At 28.9% G+C, this 20,363-nt stretch overlaps 2 protein-coding genes across 7 annotated transcripts in view; one reads left to right on the top strand and one right to left on the bottom strand.

Annotated features, from left to right (window-relative positions):
• Nucleotides 1-1,345: 1,345 nt before the first annotated feature.
• LOC122509784 (peroxiredoxin-6) lies at nucleotides 1,346-4,264 on the top strand. Its single transcript, XM_043624023.1, has 5 exons — nucleotides 1,346-1,497; nucleotides 1,652-1,808; nucleotides 2,068-2,282; nucleotides 2,360-2,432; nucleotides 4,028-4,264. The coding sequence occupies exons 1-5, from the start codon at nucleotides 1,412-1,414 to the stop codon at nucleotides 4,163-4,165; spliced, it is 669 nt and encodes a 222-aa protein (XP_043479958.1). The 5' UTR covers nucleotides 1,346-1,411; the 3' UTR covers nucleotides 4,166-4,264.
• A 77-nt stretch (nucleotides 4,265-4,341) lies between these two features.
• LOC122509786 (chromodomain-helicase-DNA-binding protein 7) overlaps nucleotides 4,342-20,363 on the bottom strand; it is a 56,361-nt gene continuing 40,339 nt past the window's right edge. For all 6 annotated transcript variants that reach the window (XM_043624028.1, XM_043624027.1, XM_043624030.1 and 3 more), the window contains 6 exons: nucleotides 16,983-17,382; nucleotides 16,341-16,626; nucleotides 12,524-14,489; nucleotides 10,572-10,716; nucleotides 9,754-10,449; nucleotides 4,342-7,884 (listed from right to left, as the gene is read on the bottom strand). In XM_043624028.1, the coding sequence (XP_043479963.1) occupies nucleotides 5,854-7,884; nucleotides 9,754-10,449; nucleotides 10,572-10,716; nucleotides 12,524-14,489; nucleotides 16,341-16,626; nucleotides 16,983-17,382 (5,524 nt within the window). In that variant the 3' untranslated portion in view covers nucleotides 4,342-5,853. The remainder of the gene's footprint in view (nucleotides 7,885-9,753; nucleotides 10,450-10,571; nucleotides 10,717-12,523; nucleotides 14,490-16,340; nucleotides 16,627-16,982; nucleotides 17,383-20,363) is intronic.

Below are 20,363 nucleotides of genomic sequence, written 5' to 3' on the forward strand. Positions count from 1 at the left end.
CTTCACTTTGTATTTTTCCAACCAGTTTTATTAGAAAAAGAAAGATTCGGAAAAAGAATGTAACCTAACCTCAAAATGAGTTTAGAGATTAAATTGCGGAACTTATTCTTTATTTAATAAATTCAAACTGATAATTCATTGAATTAATTATATCAATAACAAACCAGTTTATTAAAGGAAAATAAAATAACCTAACCTCAAAAACGAATGTAAAGAATAAATTGCAGAATTTATCCTTTATTTAATAAAGTAATGTTAAACTGGTCTGATAATTGAATGAGTTATCATGTTATCAATAACAAAAAAAGAGAAATAATGATACATGATAACAAATAATAAGTTATAAATTTACTCACCAAAGTAGCCAGTTTGATGAGAAAAAGTCGATGATCAAACACACGGAATGTCGACGAATATAGTTTGCAAATGAATCCGATTTTAATATTTTTACTCTAAATTGGCATTTATTATCAATTATTTGACTATAATTATACTTTTAATAAGAAGCACTGACAAAATGCATTCAACAATGAAAACACGGAAGTTTTCACAAAGTTTTGAAACTAGATATGTGAACCCCGTAGCATCCAACATGCCGGACAATTGGCGGGAGAATCAGACAATGCCATTTTGTTGACATTCATTTTTTTTTTGCAGAAATTACAGTTTATTGAAGTATTTATCACACTTTTGAAGATAATTATTATGAGCTATCACTAAACGAACGACCTGATAACAAAGAATACGGGAGAAAAACCAAAAAATAAACAAATTCAACACTGCACATCCACTTTTCACAACCGACAACACGTCGTTATAAATGAAAACTAATATTTCACGGATTTTGCAACAAATTGAGAATAGTTTACCTAAATTTTGACTAAATCAGTAATCCAGTGGTTGGATGGTTGAATTCACCACAAAATACATTAAAATTAGGATAGAAAAAAGTAACGATAAATCGACATTAACAGGGAGCGCGATCCGATTGTTGCGAAATTTCGATTCAAACTGAAGTTGCGCATGGAAGTGAGCAGAGAAGATGTCCGCTTGAAATTCAAACTGTCCAGAAAATGAAAATTCTTTTTTATAATTCTAATCCTTATTAGCGTTGATTTATCAATCGGTAAAGCAAAACGAAACGTTAATTTAATAGAAAATGTTAAAAACATTTCAGAAATAATAAAATTTGATTCTAAAAATTAGTATTATTACTTTTTGTTTGCTTCAAATTCAAATGAAATTAACCGACAGATGGCGCTCCGCAACTTCCGTAAAAATGGCGACGTTGTCACGGAAACGGAAATTGATGATTGCCGGTATCGGTATTTCGTATAATATAAATAAAAATTCCACAATTTGACAAAATTTTCTACGTTAGTTTTACCAGTTTTTTTAAGTAAAGGACAAAATGATTAAATTGGGTGATACATTTCCTGATTTTGAGGCTGACACGAGTGTTGGAAAAATAAAATTTCACGAATGGTTGGGTAACTCGTAAGTTTATCATTTTCTAACCTAACAATTTTGTTTTTATTTGTTTTGTTTCTTTTACTTTTATCTTTTCTTATTTTCTTTTATTCTTTCCTATTTTCTTTTATCTTCTCTCTTATTTTTTATTTAACTGTAAGGAATTTTATATTTTTCTCAGATGGGGTATTTTATTTTCTCATCCACATGATTTTACACCAGTTTGTACTACCGAACTGGCGAGAGTTGTAAAATTAATGCCCGAATTTAAAAGACTTGGTGTTAAAGTTATTGCACTATCCTGCAATTCAGTGAATTCTCATAAAGAATGGATTAAGGTTATTAATTTATTAATTCTTTTTCAAAAATACTTGTTTCGACTTTCAAGTGCTGTTGATTAAATTGACAATTATTAAGATAATAATGTTAAAAATAATAATGTTGTGTTAATAATGGTTAATAATTGACGATTCAATTGATTTGCATTCATTTTAATTCAAAAAAATTACTTTACTTTCATATAAATAAATAAGTACAATTTTTCCTCTATGAGGAAGCAATATATTCAATTGTTTGTTCAATTAAAAAATTTGACAGGATATTAAAGCATACGGAGGTATAAAAACAGAATTTCCTTATCCAATAATTGAGGACGAATCTCGAAAAATTGTCACACAACTCGGCATGTTGGATCCTCAAGAACTTGACAGTGCAGGAATTCCTGTATCTGCTCGATCAGTTTTTATTATTGATCAGAATAAAAAAATGCGGTTGTCCATTTTGTACCCAGCATCAACGGGACGAAACTTTGAGTACGAATTTTATTTCTAATAATTATTTTTTGAATGATATGTAAATAATTAATTTCAAATAATTAATTTATTTTTAGTGAAATTATTCGTGTCTTGGAGTCACTTCAACTGACTGATAAATACAAGGTAGCAACTCCAGCTGATTGGAAGGTAATTTATTAAATTATTCTAAATTTAAAATTAAATAAAATGTTTAATTGACAAATTAAAATTAATTAGGTAAAATTTTTAATTTAAATTCAAATTAATTGAATAAAATTTGTTGCAGTTTTTATAAATAATAAAATTCTTCTCAGGAATTCAATCATTCAATTATTTTCCAATTCTTCAATTAAAATTATTAAAAAACCTATTCTTTTCAAAAAAAATTCAAAGAAATTATTCACAAGAATTTAATTTTCTATCCATAATTTTAATAAAATTTAGTAATAATAGTATTATTGTTTATTTTCGAAAATTGGAATACATTTTTTTTTAAGAATTCAATTCAATTCAATTCAATTCAAAAGTTCTGATAAAATGTATTATAAAAATTCAATTATTTTTAAAAAGAATCAAATTTTTCGAAGAAATTCAATTATTTTCGGTACAATTTTTATTCAATTATTTAATATTCAATTATTTTTTTTATATTTCTATATAATTCAGTAATTAAATGTTTAATTGCAATTATTAACAAACATGATAATATTATAAAACTTGAAAAAAATTAATTATAGAATTCAATTACTGTGATAATTTTCAATTATAATTGAGGGTTCACGTGCAATAAGGGGATACGCATGGAAGTGAAAGTCCCCGCGTACAGCGATTCTGCGGCTGCGCGAGGGGCTAACGAAAAGCCTCCGCGTCCCCTTATTGCCCGTGAACCCTCAATTATTAAAAAAAACTAGTCTTTTCAGAAAATTTAAAGAAATCATTCGAAAGAATTTAATTATTTTCATAAGTAATAAAATTTTTCGCGAAAATTTAATTATTTTTAACCCTCGGAGCACACACCTCTTTTTTCGACCAGGAAACACACTACAGGGTCATTGTGACCCTGTTTACTTTTCCAAACTCTACCATTTAAAAACTTATTATTAAATTTACATAAAAAAAATTGTTTAATATTCTTTAAACATTAAAGAATAAGTTTCTACAATTGAAAAGTTTAATTAAAAATATTTTATTATAAAAAAAAATACTGAAAGTTTGCCAATTTCTCAGAAAAACGCCAAAAATTAGATTTTTTAAAAAATTGTAGTTCTTGTAATTTTTAGTATTTTTAACTAATATTTTACATTTGTACTCCTCAATAGTGGAATAATAAAATAAAAATATATTCCATACTGCAGTTTGTAAAAAAAGCATTTTTTGCAAGTTGATGGAGGTAGAACTTTTATTTTTTGACGAAATCTAGACGACAACTGCCTGGAGCATTATACTCGGGGAGAATTGGAACTTGTTATTAGAACCTAAAACAATTACTTTTACAATTTTTTAAAGAAATTTAAGTTTCAACTAAAAAACAGGGTCACACAGACCCCGTATGTGCTCCGTGGGTTAATACAATTATAATAAAATTTTTCGAAGGAATTAAAAAATTTGAATAAAATTATTTTCAAATTTCAAGTTTTTTGGTAAAATTCTTCTTATAATAATTCAAGATTTTCAATACATTAATTTTCAAATTGAAAACATTTAAAAAGAAATATTATTAAAACAGTTAAGAAAAAATTGTTAAAAATTATTAATTGTTTTAGAAAGGAGATCCAGTGATGATACAACCAAATATTCCAGATGAAGAAGCAAAACAATTATTTACATCATCAATAAATACAATGTCATTGCCATCTGGTAAAAATTACGTACGTTTAATTGATGAACCAACAAATGCCTAAGAATCTTAAAGATATTTTTTAAACCATATTTAAAATTTTTATTTTAAAAACTATATTTTTTCATTTAAATCACTAGTTTTTTTTAAAGAAAAATTTCTATTTTTCTTAAATAAACAATTGACTTTTTGTATTTCTATAAAAATCGAAAAAATAAATTATGTAATAAAAATGCAAAATTGGAACTTGTAATTATTTTTATTTTTAAGAAATTCACTTTTTTCAGAACACTACAAATTTCAGAAAGTTACATTTCGTCACTTTATTACACCTATTGCATTTCGTTATTTTCAGTTTGAATTGTCTAAAAATTAATTACAATTTTTTTTTCCTTTTTTTTCTCATTCATTATTGACAATAAACAGACTTAAATCACAACCGAAACTTTTTTTATATATAATAATAATAATTTTTAAATATATTGGAAACAAAAATGCTGAAATTTAAAAACACAGCCAAGCGCATTCATGAAATTTCTTTTTTGTTAAACACAAAAGCGTACATGTAAAATTGACACAAATAGTACAGTTGATTTTTATTTATTTTTTTTATTTCCTTTTTTTAAACATTCTGAAAATTTACAGAAAATTCAAATATAAGTCAAATTTTTAACGAGAAACAACATTTCTCAATTTGACAGCTGCTCAAGTCAAAAAATCTGTCTGTCAATTTATTTCTTTAAAAAAAGAAAGAAGCATGAGAAAAATATTTTAAAAAATAAAATAAATTCATTCAAAAATAGTGTATAAATTAAAATTTTTATCATTTCATCGAGTAGGCAAAGAAAAAAATTTGTCAGAAAAAAGAAAAAAAACAGTATATATAAAAGTATTTCGTAAAATGTCGTAAAAGAAAATTTTTTTGAAATTTCAAGCAGCTATTCATGGAAAAAAATTTTTCGTCACACACTTGATTTTTGTCGAACAAAGTCATCACCTATTTTCTTTAAAAAAAACTCAAGCTTTTCGTTCAAACAGAAAAAGATTAACGAAAATACTTGCAAACAACAAAAGAAGCCGTTTTTTTTTATTATTTTACCTAATATTATAATTAAAAGTACACTGCATTATATACACTTTTTCCAAGTACACGATTTACTTATGATATCTAGGCGGATCGTAAAATATTTACACTTTCGTTTTTTTTCTTTAAGTTAATTACTTGATTTACGGTCTTCGCACTATTACAATTATTATGCGATAATATATATAATATATATAATAATGTTAATAATATTATAATAATAGCGCAGTTATATAAAACAGTCCTTGGTCGAAACCAATGCGTTGGAAAAAGATAGTAAATTTAACAAAAATTATATTTCATTACAACGTTATTATGTAATTAAGAATTTATTTCATCATCACGCAAAAAAGAATTTACGATAGTAATCGTATTTTTTTTTGCCTTATCACGTTTATTATTTATATTCTATTTAGCCAAATTTTTTCGTTCCTGTTTTTCATCTTTTTTTTTTGTTAAATAATTTCACTATTATCAGAGTTTTTCGAAGAATTTCTCTAAATGTTAGAGTTCTTCTTCTTTTTTGTCGATCGTGTCGAACGTCGGACGATCACTTTTTTTTCAACAACAACAACAACTTTTTTAGTGTTTTTGGGCGGAACTGTAGTTTTACGTTGTGCACTCGCGTTATCATCACTAATAACACTTGTTAACTTTTTAACGTGTCCTCACTCACCCGAACCATGAGTTTCTTGATGTTCAGCGTGTTGTTCACCTTCCATTCGCGCTTGACGTTCGGCGGCTGCTCGCGCTTGTCGTCCCGCGCTGGAACGTAGATTCTTTCTCTCCGGCGGTGGTTCAACACTCAATCGTTTACCACCGCGTGGTTTTTTTGTTTTTTGACACTTTGTTTCCTCCTCATCGGCTTTTGTCAAATTTGTCGTCGACGACGTCGTCGTCGTTGTCGCAACTGGTAAATTCGTTTCGACTGTTACTTGTGGTTCGGTTTCGTCTTTTGCTGGCGCTGTGGTTTTCTTCTCTTTTTCAATTTCCTCCTCTTTTCCTAATGCTTCTTCTTCCTTTGGAATCGGGGCGATTACTTCCGGTGTTGGTGGCGCTTCCACTTCCACCATTTTCGCCTCCTCCTCGACTTTCGACTCCTTTTGTTCAATTATTTTCGCTTCCGGAGCTTTTTCGGATCTTTCGATTCTTTCGCTTTTTTCGATTCTTTCGCTTTTCTCGATTCTTTCGCCCTTTTCGATTCTTTCGCTTTTGTCGTCTTTTTCGATTCTGTCGCCTTTTTCGATTCTATCGCCTTTTTCGCCTTTTTCGACTTTTTCGACTTTTTCGACTCTCTCGCCTTTATCGATTCTCTCGGCTTTTTCACTTCTTTCGCCCTTATCAATTTTCTCGATCCTTTCGATCCTTTCGATCCTTTCGGGCCTTTCAGCCCTTTCGATGATTTTCATCAACTCGGGGGCCCTTTCCACTTTCTCGCTCGGTTTCGGCTTCTTGGAGACGGGCTCAAGGGTGACCTGGAGTGAGGGGGGAATTTGTGGTTCTGGAGGATCGGAACTTCGGCCCCGTTTGGCGGGGCGTTCGTCGATGAAGTTGCGGGTGAGTAGTTCGGCGCTGGATCTACTGAGCTGCTCGAGAGCCTCCTTCATTTCTTGTTCCTTGGTTTTTCGTTCGATTCGGGCCGATAGGTCGGCGATTTCGCTGAGTTCGATGGCTTCGCGCTTCTCTTGGGCCTCGATTCGTTTGCGCTCCTCGTGCTGGGCGTTCTCGACGAACTGCTGTAAACTGGTGCCATCGGTGGGATAGCGGGGCTTCTTCTCGGGTTCCTTGCGCTTCATGGGTTCGGGATCGCGCCTTGAACTCGAGGTCGATGCGGAGGTGGATTTTCGAGAGGAGGATGTGGATGCACTGGACGTGGGGGTGTTGAGCAAACCGCATTGCGCGAGACTTTCGTAGGTGGAGGAGACGTTGCCGGGCTGCATGGAGAAGGGGCCGAGACCGCCGGGACCCAGACCACCGAGACCTAGGGGAGTGTAGAGCAGGCTAGGATTCGTGAAGAAGAAGGGGAACGGTGCGGTTGTGGGTAGACTTGAGGCGGTCGATGTCGATGGTGCTGATGATTTGCTGGTCGGCGGTTCCATTTTGGTGCGTGATTTGCTAGAACTACTGGTGCTGGTTGATAGCTTGTTGCTGCTCGCGGATGTGACGACGTTCGTGTCGGCTGTGCTGGTTGCGGTTGCTCCGAGTGCGGCCTCCATTCCGGCGAGGGAGGGCAGACCGAGACCGGCGAGATTGGCAAAGAGGGAATTTGTCAGACTCATGTTACTCAGACTGCCGAGGTTACCCAGGCCACCGAGGGCGCCTAGATTTGGTAGACCACCGAACGGAATGAGGAGAGGATTGTTCTTCGGATCAAAATTCCCGAGGTTGAGTCCTGAGAGAATCGAACTGTTGATGTTCGTGAGTGCTGGGAAATTAAGACTCGACGCCATTGATGTGGCCGCGAGATTTGCTGGATTCACCGATTGTTGACCAGTTGGACTCGGCATCATTGGCGGTCTTCCTGGACTCTTTCCTTTGTTGCCATTTCGCTCGGAACCCGGTAGTCTCTTCTGCAGATCGTGAGGAAGATTTCCACGTTCTTTCACCAATTCGGCCCATTTTGGATCCACGTCGAACATTGGATTCTCCATCAACCATTGTCCTAGACGCTTTAATTGAGGAGCCTTACTTCCAGTCACCTGCGATTCAAAATAGTTTCATGATAATTCAAAAATAATTCATGACTTTACAAACACACTCATCTACTAATACCAACTATTTACTACTTGTTTTTACGATTTGATACTATATATTTGGATACTTTTTTTTAGATTTCTGACTCTAAAAGCTACTTTTTTCAAATTGTTACCACATTAAATTCCCTGTTTAAATTCGAAAGTTGAAATAAAAAAATTATTCTCAAAAAATTTTAATAAAATTCTTAGAAACGATTCAATTATTTCAAAGAATTTTTCAAAAATTAACTACTGCTTTAATAAAATTCAATTACTTTTTATTCAATTTTAATTAATCTCCTTGAAAGAATTAAATTACTTTAAAAAGTTTGTAATAAAATTCTTCGCAACATCTTTTAATGAATTTCGTTAAAAGAATTAAATTATTTTCATAACTAATAAAACTCATCGCAGGATTTCAAGTATTTTAATAAAATAAATTAATAAAATTATTTTTAATTCAATTTATAGAATTTCTTGACTGCATTAAATTATTTTAAAAAATTTCTTCAAATGTAGGTATTTAATTACTTTAAAAAGTTTTGTTAAAATTCTTTATAAGAATTAAATTATTTTCAATACAATATTAATTCAATTCATTAAAAATATTAAATAAATTTCAAGGATTTTAATATAATTCTTCGCAAAAATTAATTTATTTTCAAAAATGTTAATAAAATACTTGGCAAGAATTCAATTATCTGCATAAATAATAAAATTCTTCACTGTACTTCCATTATTTTCAAAAGCTTGAATTTGAATAAACTTTTTTTGTAAAAAATTTAATTATCTTCATAAATAGAAAATTCTTTGTAAAATAATTAATTTATTATTTTCTTAAAAAATGACTAAAATTTTGAATAGTTTTATTTAAAAATTTGAACAATTAAATTATTGAATTTTGGAAGTATTAGTTGTAATTTTTAGAAATTGTTAATTTTCAAAAAGATTTTACACAGTAATCATTAAAAATATTTTTATTCCTGTGGAAAAAGAAACAAGTATTTAAATAGTTATTTAACAAAAATTATTCAAGTCTTGAATGTAATTTAACTTGGAAATTATGGAAAAAATTAGTCATTTGAAAAACTGTAATTAAAATGTTTGTTAAATTCCCGTAAATAATTTTAAAAAATTAAATTATTTGATTAATTATTTAGAATATTGAAGTTTGCAATATGAGGGAAAAGGTAAATATTTTTAATGAAAATTAGAAGAAAATCAGAATCAAATTTTTGTGAATCGTTTAAATCGAGTTTTTTTAGTTGCCAAATTTAAGTTTTCAATAGCCAGTTTCTTTGGTCTGAAAGCTACTTTTTAAAAATTAATTATCGAGTGCGAAGCGTAAAATAAAAATAAACTCAAAAATGATGCTGAAAATTTTGAGTTTAAAGCAAAAACAAAATGGGATCATCCATAAATAACGTTACACTGATTTGCGGGTTTTTTGACCCCCCCCCCCCTTCGTTGCATTTGGTTACAAATTACCAACACCCCCCCCCCTAAATATAACGTTGCAAAAATGACTTATACCCCCAAAAATAAGAATTATATTATTTTTTTGGATTAATGAAGTAATTTTTCTTATTTTTCATATATTTATTATTTATTAAAATTAACTCTGATAATGATTTACACAACAATAATAATTTATAATAATATTAAAAAAAAATTTTGCAACGATACATTTCAAAATCACCCACCTCCCCCCTTGTTGCAATCAGTTGCATTTTTCAACCCCCCCCCCCCCCCCCCCCACCCCAAATCGTGAAAAGGTTATTTATGGATGCTCCCAATGTTTTCAGGAGTTTTTAGGAAGAAAAGGACAATTACCTTTTTGCCGGTCAATCTATTGATGACGGCGACATTCTCCTCGCCGGTTAAATTCTTCCAATTGAGCGCAGAAGGATCGACACGCGGTCTCCTTCGTCTGGGGGCATTCAGGTACTCGGCGTTTAATTGCTCCGACATTGCTGTTTGTTCGGCGAGCCATTTATTGACTTTGGCTTCGTGCGAATAGGAACCAACTTTCGAGGAATATTCGGCGACTTTGTGAATGTCGGCAATCATTGCCTCGTAATTCTTTCGATGACTCGACGATGACGATGACGATGGTGAGGCATGCACGGAATTATAGGCGTGTTGCTGCTGTTGTTGTTGTTGATGTTGATGCTGCTTCTTGGCGAGTTCACGATTCTGTTGTTCCGCCTGTGCGAACAAAGCGGAGAAATTGTCTTTGTGCGAATGTATAGAGGGTGGCGGTACACTGGACGATGAGCCAGATGCACGCGATGATGGAATCGATGTGACGGTGATTGAAAATGGTTTTTGCGATAGAGGCGTTGGCGGAGTGGGAAGACCAATTGGTGCCGAAGTCGGTGTTACAGTGACGTTCGGCGTTATTGTGCTTTTCTTTCCATGTTCCGGATAATGGCTACTCTGTTGTTCCTTCGCCGCACTTAATCCCAGTACGATTTCATCCAATTTTCGTCGTTTCTTTTCCTTACCAACGACGGGCTCATCAGTCGGCTAATGAATTGAGAATTTTATAAATATTTTATTTATTAGAAATTTAGAAATTTTTAATTTAGACAACTGTAAACTCTGCTCGAAATAGAAGGAAAAACAGGAAAACTAAATATTCTACTTACGCAATTCTTCCTCTTCATCAATTTGTCCAACATACTGTCCAGTTTTCCCTTATTGCTACTGATTTGTTTAACCTTGTTTGGCATCGAGAAATCTTGCACTTCGTTCATTATGTCTTTAGTTGGCTCCGTGGCTGGTTTAGGATATCTAAAATGTATCGAAAACGTAAGAAATGGAAAATTCCAATTTAATTATAATTATCTGCTAATTTTTACGCAAATTTCAAATTCTTTTATTTTCAAATATCAACTTCAATTTTTGATGATTTGAGATTCAAAATTAAAAAAATTCACTTACTAATTAATTATAACTTTATTTTCTAAAATATTAACAAAATTCCTTGAAGTAATTCAATTATTTTCGCAAATAATAAAATTCTTCGCAAAAATCCAATTATTTTCGTAAATAATAAAATTCTTCGCAAGAATCCAATTATTTTCAGAAATATTACAATTTTTTAAAGAAATTCAATTATTTTCAATACAATGTTAACAAACTTTTTTTTAATAAAATTCAATTCTATTTAAAAACTTTTTAAAAATTGCTTGAAAAAATTAAATTAAAATTATTTTATTTTCAAAAATTTCCATACAATCCTTTCGAAGAATTGAATTTTTTTCAGTAAAATATTACTTCGATTCCTCGAATAAATTTAAATTTTTCTTGAAAACAATTGAATTGGCAATTTTAACAATTTTAGGTTAATTTTTCTCTTATTTTTTATTTTGTTATTTTCATAAATAAACTAATGCTTCGCACAAATTCAATTCATAATTTCAAGACAATTTTAATAAAATTTCTTAAAAGAATTTAATTCTTTTAAAAATTTTGATAAAATTTCTTTATTAGAATTTAATTATTTTTAATACATTTTTAATTAAATTTCTTGAAAAAAATTAATGATTTTCAAACATTTTAATAATTTTTTTAAAACAAATCAATTATTTTTTAAAATTCTAATAATTTTATGGTAAGAATTGAACTATTTTCATAAATTATAAAATTCTTCGGAGGCACTCAATTATTTTCAATTCAATCACAATTTTGTTATTGTCAAATATTTGGTAAAATTCTTTGTAAAAATGCAATTCAATTATTTTCAAATCAATTTCAATTAGATTCTTTAAAACAATTGAATTACTTTTAATACAATTTTAATTATATTTTTTGAAGACAATCCAATTGTTTTGGAGAATTTAATTAAAATGATATTAAAAGTAATTCAATAGTTTTAAAAAATCTAATTAAAATTTATTTGAAAATAATTGAGTTCAATTCAATATATTCGCCAATAATTGAATCTCTTTGAGAAGAATGTAATTGAAATTTCTTAAAATAATTTGATTCTTTCGAGATATTCTAATTAAATAATATTAAAAATAATTTAATTTCCTTCCTGTGGCGCTTCAATCGCCTTTCTTTTTCTTTCACTTACAACACACATTCACAGAATCTTTTGTTCAGTTCATTCATTCAGTTCATGTTGAATTACATTCATTGTAATTTGTTAATCTCGGTTTATTTAATAAATACTTTGTTTCGATAAATTCGTCTACACTCACTCGCACACCCTAACAATTTATGAAGATATGTAATTGAATTCTTGCGAAGAATATTTTTATTTTTGAAAATAATTAAATTCTTTTTTAATTCAATTAAATTTAATTTTTCTTTATTAAATTTAAAAAAAAATTGAATTCTTTCGAGAGCAAATAATTTTTATTTTTGAAAATAAATAAATTCCTGCGAAGAATTTCATTATTTATGAAGATAATTGAGTTTTTGCGAAGAAACTAAATTAATTTTTTTAATTTAGTTTCGAGTCGACACGAAACTAAATTTATTTTTTTAATTTAGTTTCGAGTCGACACGAAACTAAATTTTTGTTTTTAATTTAGTTTTGAGTCGATACGAATTTAAATTTGGAATTTAATTTATTTGGAATATAACTTACCCAGCTGATAGATCAATAGGTGTCAATGTACTCGAAGTACCGGGAATGACAGTAGTTTTTCCCTGGAGAGTGTACTTCAAGTCAAACGGCATAGCCGGTGTTCTCGTCTGCTGATGAGCCGGTGGCGGTTGAACGGGAGTCGAACGCCTCGATTCCTCCGATTGTGACTCCTCGTTCGCTTCCCAATTTGCATTGCCAGAAAGAATTGGCGGCTTCGTCAATGGAACCGGCGGTTGTGTGGTCATATGACTACTATTCAAAAGTGCATGCAACTTGGCTCGTTCCGTTTCAACATCAATGGCAATGTGTCGCTTGCGCTTCTTAGCGGCTGCTGCTGCCGCTGCAATATTATTAACGGCGGCGAGTGATCTTGAAATGCCGTGATCAGTTGTTATTGTGATCACTTCAGAATTATCTTTTTCGTTGACAGTTTCGATTTCATCGCCGGCAGTGAAATTGACGGTGACGGGCCATTCTTTTTGCTCGACGGCGTGTACAATGTGACGTAAACGCGCCTCGATTGCGTGCTCCTTGGGCCATTTTATTGAGGACTGATAACTGTGAGCGAGTAATTGAGCGACGGTCGGTTCATTGTAGTCAATTGCCTTATCGCGAAGGACAAATGTATCGACTTGCGTCAATCTCGAGAGGGGTTGAATTACTTCTAGATCGGGGAACATTGCTTTCAATTCGGCAGCTTGAACGCTGCATTTATCTTCGACTTTTGCGATTGGTGCTTTGTCGATTTCTTTTTGTTCTTGTATTTTTACTTCCTCTTCTTTGACGGTTTCTTCTGCTTTGGAAATAGTCTCTTCGACTTTTACTTCTTTTGAGGCTTCTTCAGAATTTTCGATCTTCACCTTTTCTTCTCCACTGTTTTCCCCTTGGTCTTTTTCTCTTCCTTTCTCTTTTTCACTTTCTTTCTCTTTTTCGCTTTCTTTCTCTTTTTCGCATTCTTTCTCATTTTCTTTCTCGTTCTCCTTTTCTTTTTCCATCTCCCCTTCTTTTGAGATTTCCATCTCAATTTCAGGGGACTTTTCCCCTTCTTTCTCATTTTCCTTCTTTTCCTCAACATCTTTTGTTTCGGCTTTATCTTCATTCTCGGAAATCGCTTTCTCTTCGCTCTTCTCTTCCTTAGTTTCCATAATTTTTTCAGATTCATCAGAAGCTACTTTTTCGGTATTTTCTTCCTCGTTCTTCGACTTTTTCTCACTTTGTTCCTGATCTTCTTTCTCGGCTTCCGCCGTCAGTTCCTTTTCGTCAGAAGTTTTCTCCTCCTTTTCTTTCTCTTCTTCCTCTTTTGGTTCTGCTTTCTCGACATCGGTTTCCATTTTCGAGATCGGAATTTCCTTTTCAGGTGATTTTGCCTTGACGGTAGTGATAGTAAGACCGTTATTAGCAGCGATATTTTCCAATTTACTTTCAGCGAAGGACTCCGATTTAACAAGAGTCATTTCGACTTGTCCCTTGTCATTACCCAAGACTTCGACTTTTTTCTCACTCGCCTGTGTGTCTTTATCCTTCTTGATTCCAACTTTTTCAATTTTCAAAGTGCCTTCACCTTTTTCTAATTTAACCAAAATTTCGTCTTTGTCGAATTTCAGAATATCGTCTCTATTTTCTAATTTGATTGCCTTCTCGGCTTTCTCGATATTTTTTGCCACTTGAACGCTGTTGTAAATACTTTTGCCGAGAATTTTGTGAAACGAAAAATCGGGATCGTTCAAGATTGTTATATCAGTTCGACCCAAGCCGTGTTTTGCTGCACCAAGAAGAAGTTCCTTGTCGTGTTTTCCCGCTTGCCACCATTCGGGCGTATCTGCCGATGGTTGACAGAGCAAGAGTCGTTCCTCCAGATGCGGATGAGAGAGAATGTCTTCGCGAATTTTGCTCAGTAGATCAACTCGATCGAGTATTTGTCGAGCCTTAATGGGACTTAAATGCTCCACTGACATTTCTGTTGAATCTGTAAAGATAACAAGTTAAATTCTTTCTTTCTCTCTAAATTCAGGATTCGTACTCGATAATTAATTTTTAAAAAAGTAGCAAAAGCTATTAAAAACAAATTAAAATATTTTCAATGATTTCAATGTAAATCTTTTTGAAATATAACTATTTCTAAAAATTACAATTGTAATTCTTCCAAAAATTTAATCATTTAATTCTTCCGAAGAATTTTATAACTTATAAAAATAATTCAATTCTTGCGAAGAATTTCATTAATATTCCTAAAAATAATATAATAATAATTTCATTCTTGTAACGTAATTTGTTAAAATTGTAAAAAATAATTGAATAAGTAGCTTTATTTAACATTAAAAGATGTTTCGAAGAACTTTATTACAAACTTCTCAGAACAATTAAATTCTTTAAAGAAAATTAATTCAAATTGTACAAAAAGTAATTAAATTTTAGTGAAGAATTTTATAAAAGTTTTTCAATGTAATTGAATTATTTAAATGAATTTTATTAAAATTTTTAAAAAGGAATTGGATTCTATCAAGAAATTTTATTAAAATTGTATTGAAAATAATTTAAATCTCCGAAAAATTGTATAACTTATAAAAATAATTCAATTTTTACGATAAATTTTATTAAATTTTTTTAAAAATAATTGCATTGTTTCAAAGAATTTTACTATAATTTTTGAAAATAATTGAATTGTTTCAAGGGATTTTATTAAAAATGTATTGAAAATAATTAAATTCTAATAAAAAAAATTTATCAAAATTTTTGAAAAAATTGAATTCTTTTAAGAAATTTTATTAAAAATAACTTGAAACTAACTTAATTCCAGCGACGAATTTTATTATTTATGAATTAAAATTTGTAAAAATACAAATTCAATTGTTTCAATGACAATTTAAATTCTTTCAAAGAATTGAATTAAAATTAAACTAAAAATAACTGAATCCTTCTAAAGAATTTAAAAAAAATTTTAATTAAATTTTAAAAATATTGAAAATAATTTAATTTTGCCGAAGAACTTTATAACTTATAAAAATAATTCAATTTTTGGGACGAATTTTATTAAAATTTCTAAAACTTATTGAATTCTTCGGAAGAGTTTTAATAAAATATTCGAAAATAAATTAATTCTGTCAAGAAAAAATTAAATTCAATTTTATTATAAATTCTTAAAATGCTGCGATAAGTTTTATTAGTTATGTAAATAATTGAATTCTTACAACGAAATTTATTTAAATTATTTCCAATAATTAAATGCTTGAGAAGAATTTTATTAGTTATAATGAAAATAATTGAATTCTTGCAACGAAATTTATTAAAATTATTAAAAATAATTGAATGCCTGGGAAGAATTTTATTATTTATAAAAATAATTTAATTCTTGCGACGAACTTTCTTAGAATTTTTGAAAATATTTAATTCTTTTGAGAAATTTAATTCTAATTTAATTCTAATTTAATTCTAATAAACAAATTATATCAATATTTTGGAAAATAATTGATTTCTTTTGAAGGATTTTAATAAAAACTTTTAAAAATAATTGCATTTTTCGAGTAATTTATTTAAAATTGTATTAAAAATAATTGAAAACCTGAGAATGTTGGCAAAGAACTTTATACATTTTTTTAAAATAATTGGATTCTTTTAAAATTTTTTGTATTAAAATAGTAGATATTGAGAATAATTGAATTTTGAAAAAGGTTTAAAACATAATTGAATTTCGAAAAATGTTTTAAAAAAATCTTTAAAAAAGTAGTAAATACTTGGTTTTAGTAGATGAGTACGAAGTCTATAAATTAAATTAAATAGAAATTAAGAATTCTTTTTTTTAGAATGATTCTAAACGTACCTTCTTCCTCATTTGCCTTTGAACTGCAAACCTTTTTGCACATCGCTCTAAAAGACATGTAATAGTCCGTGAGATCGTTGTCCGTCTTTTTGTCAAATCGAGCGATACTCTTGAATTTCGTCCAGTCGTATTGAGCCTTTTTTCTATCATAATTGACACCATAAGTAGAAATTACACGTAAAAATTCACTTTCCTCGCGACGAGTCCACTTGGCTTTTTGCTCCTCGATACGTGTTCGTTCCCTTTCCTTCACCATAGCTTCCATTTTTTCCCTCCTCTCCATTTTCTACGGAAAAAAATACAAAATCATTAATTTAATCCATAAAATCCATATAATTATTATAAAAATTTTGGTTTTTCTTTTAATTTAGAATTAGAATTAGAATTTCTTTATTTTACTCCAGGATTTAATATTTAATTTGTCAGTTTTCTTAATTTAATATTTAATTTGTCTTTTTTTAATTTAACATTTAATTTGTCAGTTATTTAAAAGGTGCCAAAAAATTAATAACACAATAAAAATTATTGTTTGTATTTTAATTTAGAATTAGAATTCGAGTCTCTTTACTTAGTCCCAGGATTTAATTTAAGATATAAATTGTCAGTTATTTAAAAAGTAAGAAAAAAATGAATAATACTAACCAATAAATACATGGCAAGTTGCTGTAAATCCCATCCTTGCATATTTAAAGGAGGTTCAATCATTGTACCCTGATGATTACTCGTCTCTCCCTCGCCGATTTTTCCCTTGGGAAAGGTTTTATTCACGTCCTCTTTCTTGACATTTCGTTGATAAGAGGTGATAACTCGACGTAATCGTGTATTGAGATCGACGACTGAGGGCCAATTTTTTTCATCCTCCATAATTTGTTCATTACCGTCGTGACTGCTTCCAGCTTCCGGAACTGGAGTATCAGCCTTGCTGGAAATCGCTGGCGAATCAGCAGGAGTGACTCTTCCGAATTTATCCAAATCCTTGCACTCCTTCATTATACCAGACGACTCACCTTCTTCGATCTCGGTTTCTAAACTGCTTTCCTCCCTGATTTAAAAAATAATGCGTTCCTTTAACTCTAGAAACTTATTTCTACAATTTACGTATTCCCGATGATAAAGAACTCTTTAATAAAAATACTTTTTTTCTTGCAATTTTTTCTCTTCTACGAAAAGATATTATTTATTATTATGAGTAATAAACTAATTGAAAATTGCTGTTAAATTCAAATTTCTATCAAATTTGCAAGTAGTACAAATTTATAATTTAGTAAAAATTTGTAATTCAGGATTGCCACAAAAATTTTATTTTCTTTCTCCCTGACTTTGCCCTGATTTCCAGATAGAATTTTGACTTCTTCCCTGATACTGAAGAATATTCTTATTCACTCTAAAAATAATTAAATAAAAAAAATCCCTGAAGTTAACGTCGAAAACTATTATTTGGAGTTTTTAGAGGTCCTATTAATTCAATTATTTTTTACAATTACAACTAAAATTCTTCTCTAAATTAATTATTTTTAACAATTTCTGTGAAAATTCTTTGTGAACTCAATTATTGAAAGAAAAAAAATTTATTTTTCACTTAAATTAGGTACTGAATCTATTCAAAAATTCAACTTGCAATTTCTAAAAAATTGAAATAAAATGCTTTCAAAAAATAACTTTTTCGTTAAATTAAAATTATTTAAAATTCAAATTTTCTAAAATTTTAATTTAAAACCTTTTAAAATATAATTATTTATAAAAATTGTAAAAGCAACTCTTTTGAAATTCAATTATTTTTGAAATTTTTCAGTAAAATTATTCGTTAAATAATTTATGGTTCTTAAAGAATTAAATTCCATATTCTGTAAAGTTAATTAATTATCATAAATATAAATAATTTAAAGTTTTTTTATTATGCAATTCTTGGTAATTAAATTTTTTTTTTAAACAACGAAAAGACAAAATTTAAGAAGAATTAAATCCTAATATTTTCAAAGGTGGCTGGACACTAAAGAAATAGAAAATGTATCTAAAATAAAATGGAATTTTTAAAGAGTTCGATTTAAAATTTTGTATTTAAATTTACTAAGACTAACAATTGAAATCTTTATAAATATAAAAAAAAATTGTTTAACATAATAAAATATTTTAAAATGATGAATTAAAAAGTTTCTAAATAATTGAAAGTTCATAAAATTTAAAGAATTTTATTTAAATTTTTTAAAGTAAGCGAGTTTTTTAAGACTTTAATTGAGGCCTTGGATCCAATAACTCGCCCGACGCTCGAAGACACGCGCTAATACCAGTCGGGTAGCAGTGAGTGGCCCAGAGGCGCTCACTGCTCACTGACTGGCAGTTGCGCGTTCCTCCGAGCGTCGGGCGAGTTATTGGATCCAAGGCCTCAATTGAAAAAATAAGTTTTCCTTTAAATTTAAATTTTATTATTTAATATAATCAAAATTTTAATAATATTTAATTTAAATTTTTTGAATAATTGGAATTCATAAAATTAAACTAAAAATAATTGAAAATTTAAAGAATTTTATTAAAATATTTGAAAGTTATCGAGTATTTTAAGACAACAATTTTTAAAAAAATTGCTTTTTTTAAATTTGAATTTTATTTTCGTAACACTGAATAGTTTTTAAATAATTAAAATTTCATAAAATTGAACTGAAAATACCTGAGTTTTTTAATATTTTTAATTGAAAAACTATTGAAAATAATTTCTATTTGCAATTTAATTTTTTTAATTGAACTTATCACGAAATAAATCCTATAAAAAAGAAATTATATAAAACAACTAAACGTTCTAAAAAATTTAATAAAATTTTTTTTTTCACATGAATATTTAATTATTATTATTATTATTATTTTTGTTCTATAGAATTTAAGATTTTCTTTCTAATTAAAAATTTCAATAATTTCAATTCTCAAATCATTTAAAATTTAAATAATAATTTACATTATAAGAATTTCTACTGTAACTTTTCTAAAATTATTTTCAAGATTTCAATTCAATTATTTTCTAGAATTTATAACTAAAATTCTTTTCTAAATCAATTATTTTTAAAACTTTTTTATAAAATTCTTTGTGAATTGAATTATCTAAAGAAAAAACTTAATTTCCCAATTCAGTACTCTGAATGAATAAACAAATAAATATATCTATTGAAAAATTCAACTAATTTCAACAAATTGTAAATAAATAGTTTTTAAACACAAACTTCTTCGGAATTTTTAATTAAAATTAATTAAAATTCAAATGTTCCAAAATTTCAATCGGAAATCTTTTGAAATTCTATATTTGTAAAAATTGTTGAATGCAACTTTTCTAAAATTAATAATTTTTGGAATTTTTGAGTAAAATTATTTTTTAAATAACATTAATTAATTTATGACGGTTTTTCGATTCAATTATTTTTAAGAATAAATTAATGTCAGAAGTAGAAAAAATTTAAGGTTTCGTATTAAAATTCTCGGTGATTTTAAAGTTTATAAGGCGAATAAAAAAAATCAAGAAGAATTAAATGCTTTTGCTATTATCAAATGTTGCTGGATACCAAAATTTTGAATTTTCACACGAATTCTATAAATTTAAATACTTTTCCAGTACTTTTGATAACATTTTCCGACTTTCCCCTGAATTTTCTGATTTCCCTGACCTGTGGCAACCCTGTAATAGTAAAAATTTGTTATTTTAATATAATTTATTTATCAAAAAGGAAAAATTTTTACCTGATTTGATACTGAACAATTTCTTTTTTAATAAAGGAATTCGATAATCAACAGATTATGTCTAAGCCTAAATCCTTAACAATTAAAAAAAAGCAAAATTAGAGCAAGTGTGAATAGTGTAAACATTGATGCGAAGCATTTTGATTTTTACTGATTCGATGTCGAGTGGACAATTTTTTTTTCTTCTGCTAAAAAAATTCTCTCCTCAAAATGTATCAACAAAAATACATAGCGGTTATAAATATTAACATGCAATTAGTGTTGAGATCAAGGGACAAGAGCATATAAATAATAAAACATGAA

Source organism: Leptopilina heterotoma, unplaced genomic scaffold (assembly GCF_015476425.1).
Source record: "Leptopilina heterotoma isolate Lh14 unplaced genomic scaffold, ASM1547642v1 Lhet_63, whole genome shotgun sequence".
Lineage (NCBI taxonomy): Eukaryota > Metazoa > Arthropoda > Insecta > Hymenoptera > Figitidae > Leptopilina > Leptopilina heterotoma.

Coding starts and splice junctions, on each gene's coding strand:
- LOC122509784 (XM_043624023.1), top strand. CDS start 1,412: ATGATTAAATTGGGTGATACATTTCCTGATTTTGAGGCTGACACGAGT. Junction 1,498..1,651: donor CACGAATGGTTGGGTAACTC/GTAAGTTTATCA, acceptor TATTTTTCTCAG/ATGGGGTATTTTATTTTCTC. Junction 1,809..2,067: donor CTCATAAAGAATGGATTAAG/GTTATTAATTTA, acceptor AAAATTTGACAG/GATATTAAAGCATACGGAGG.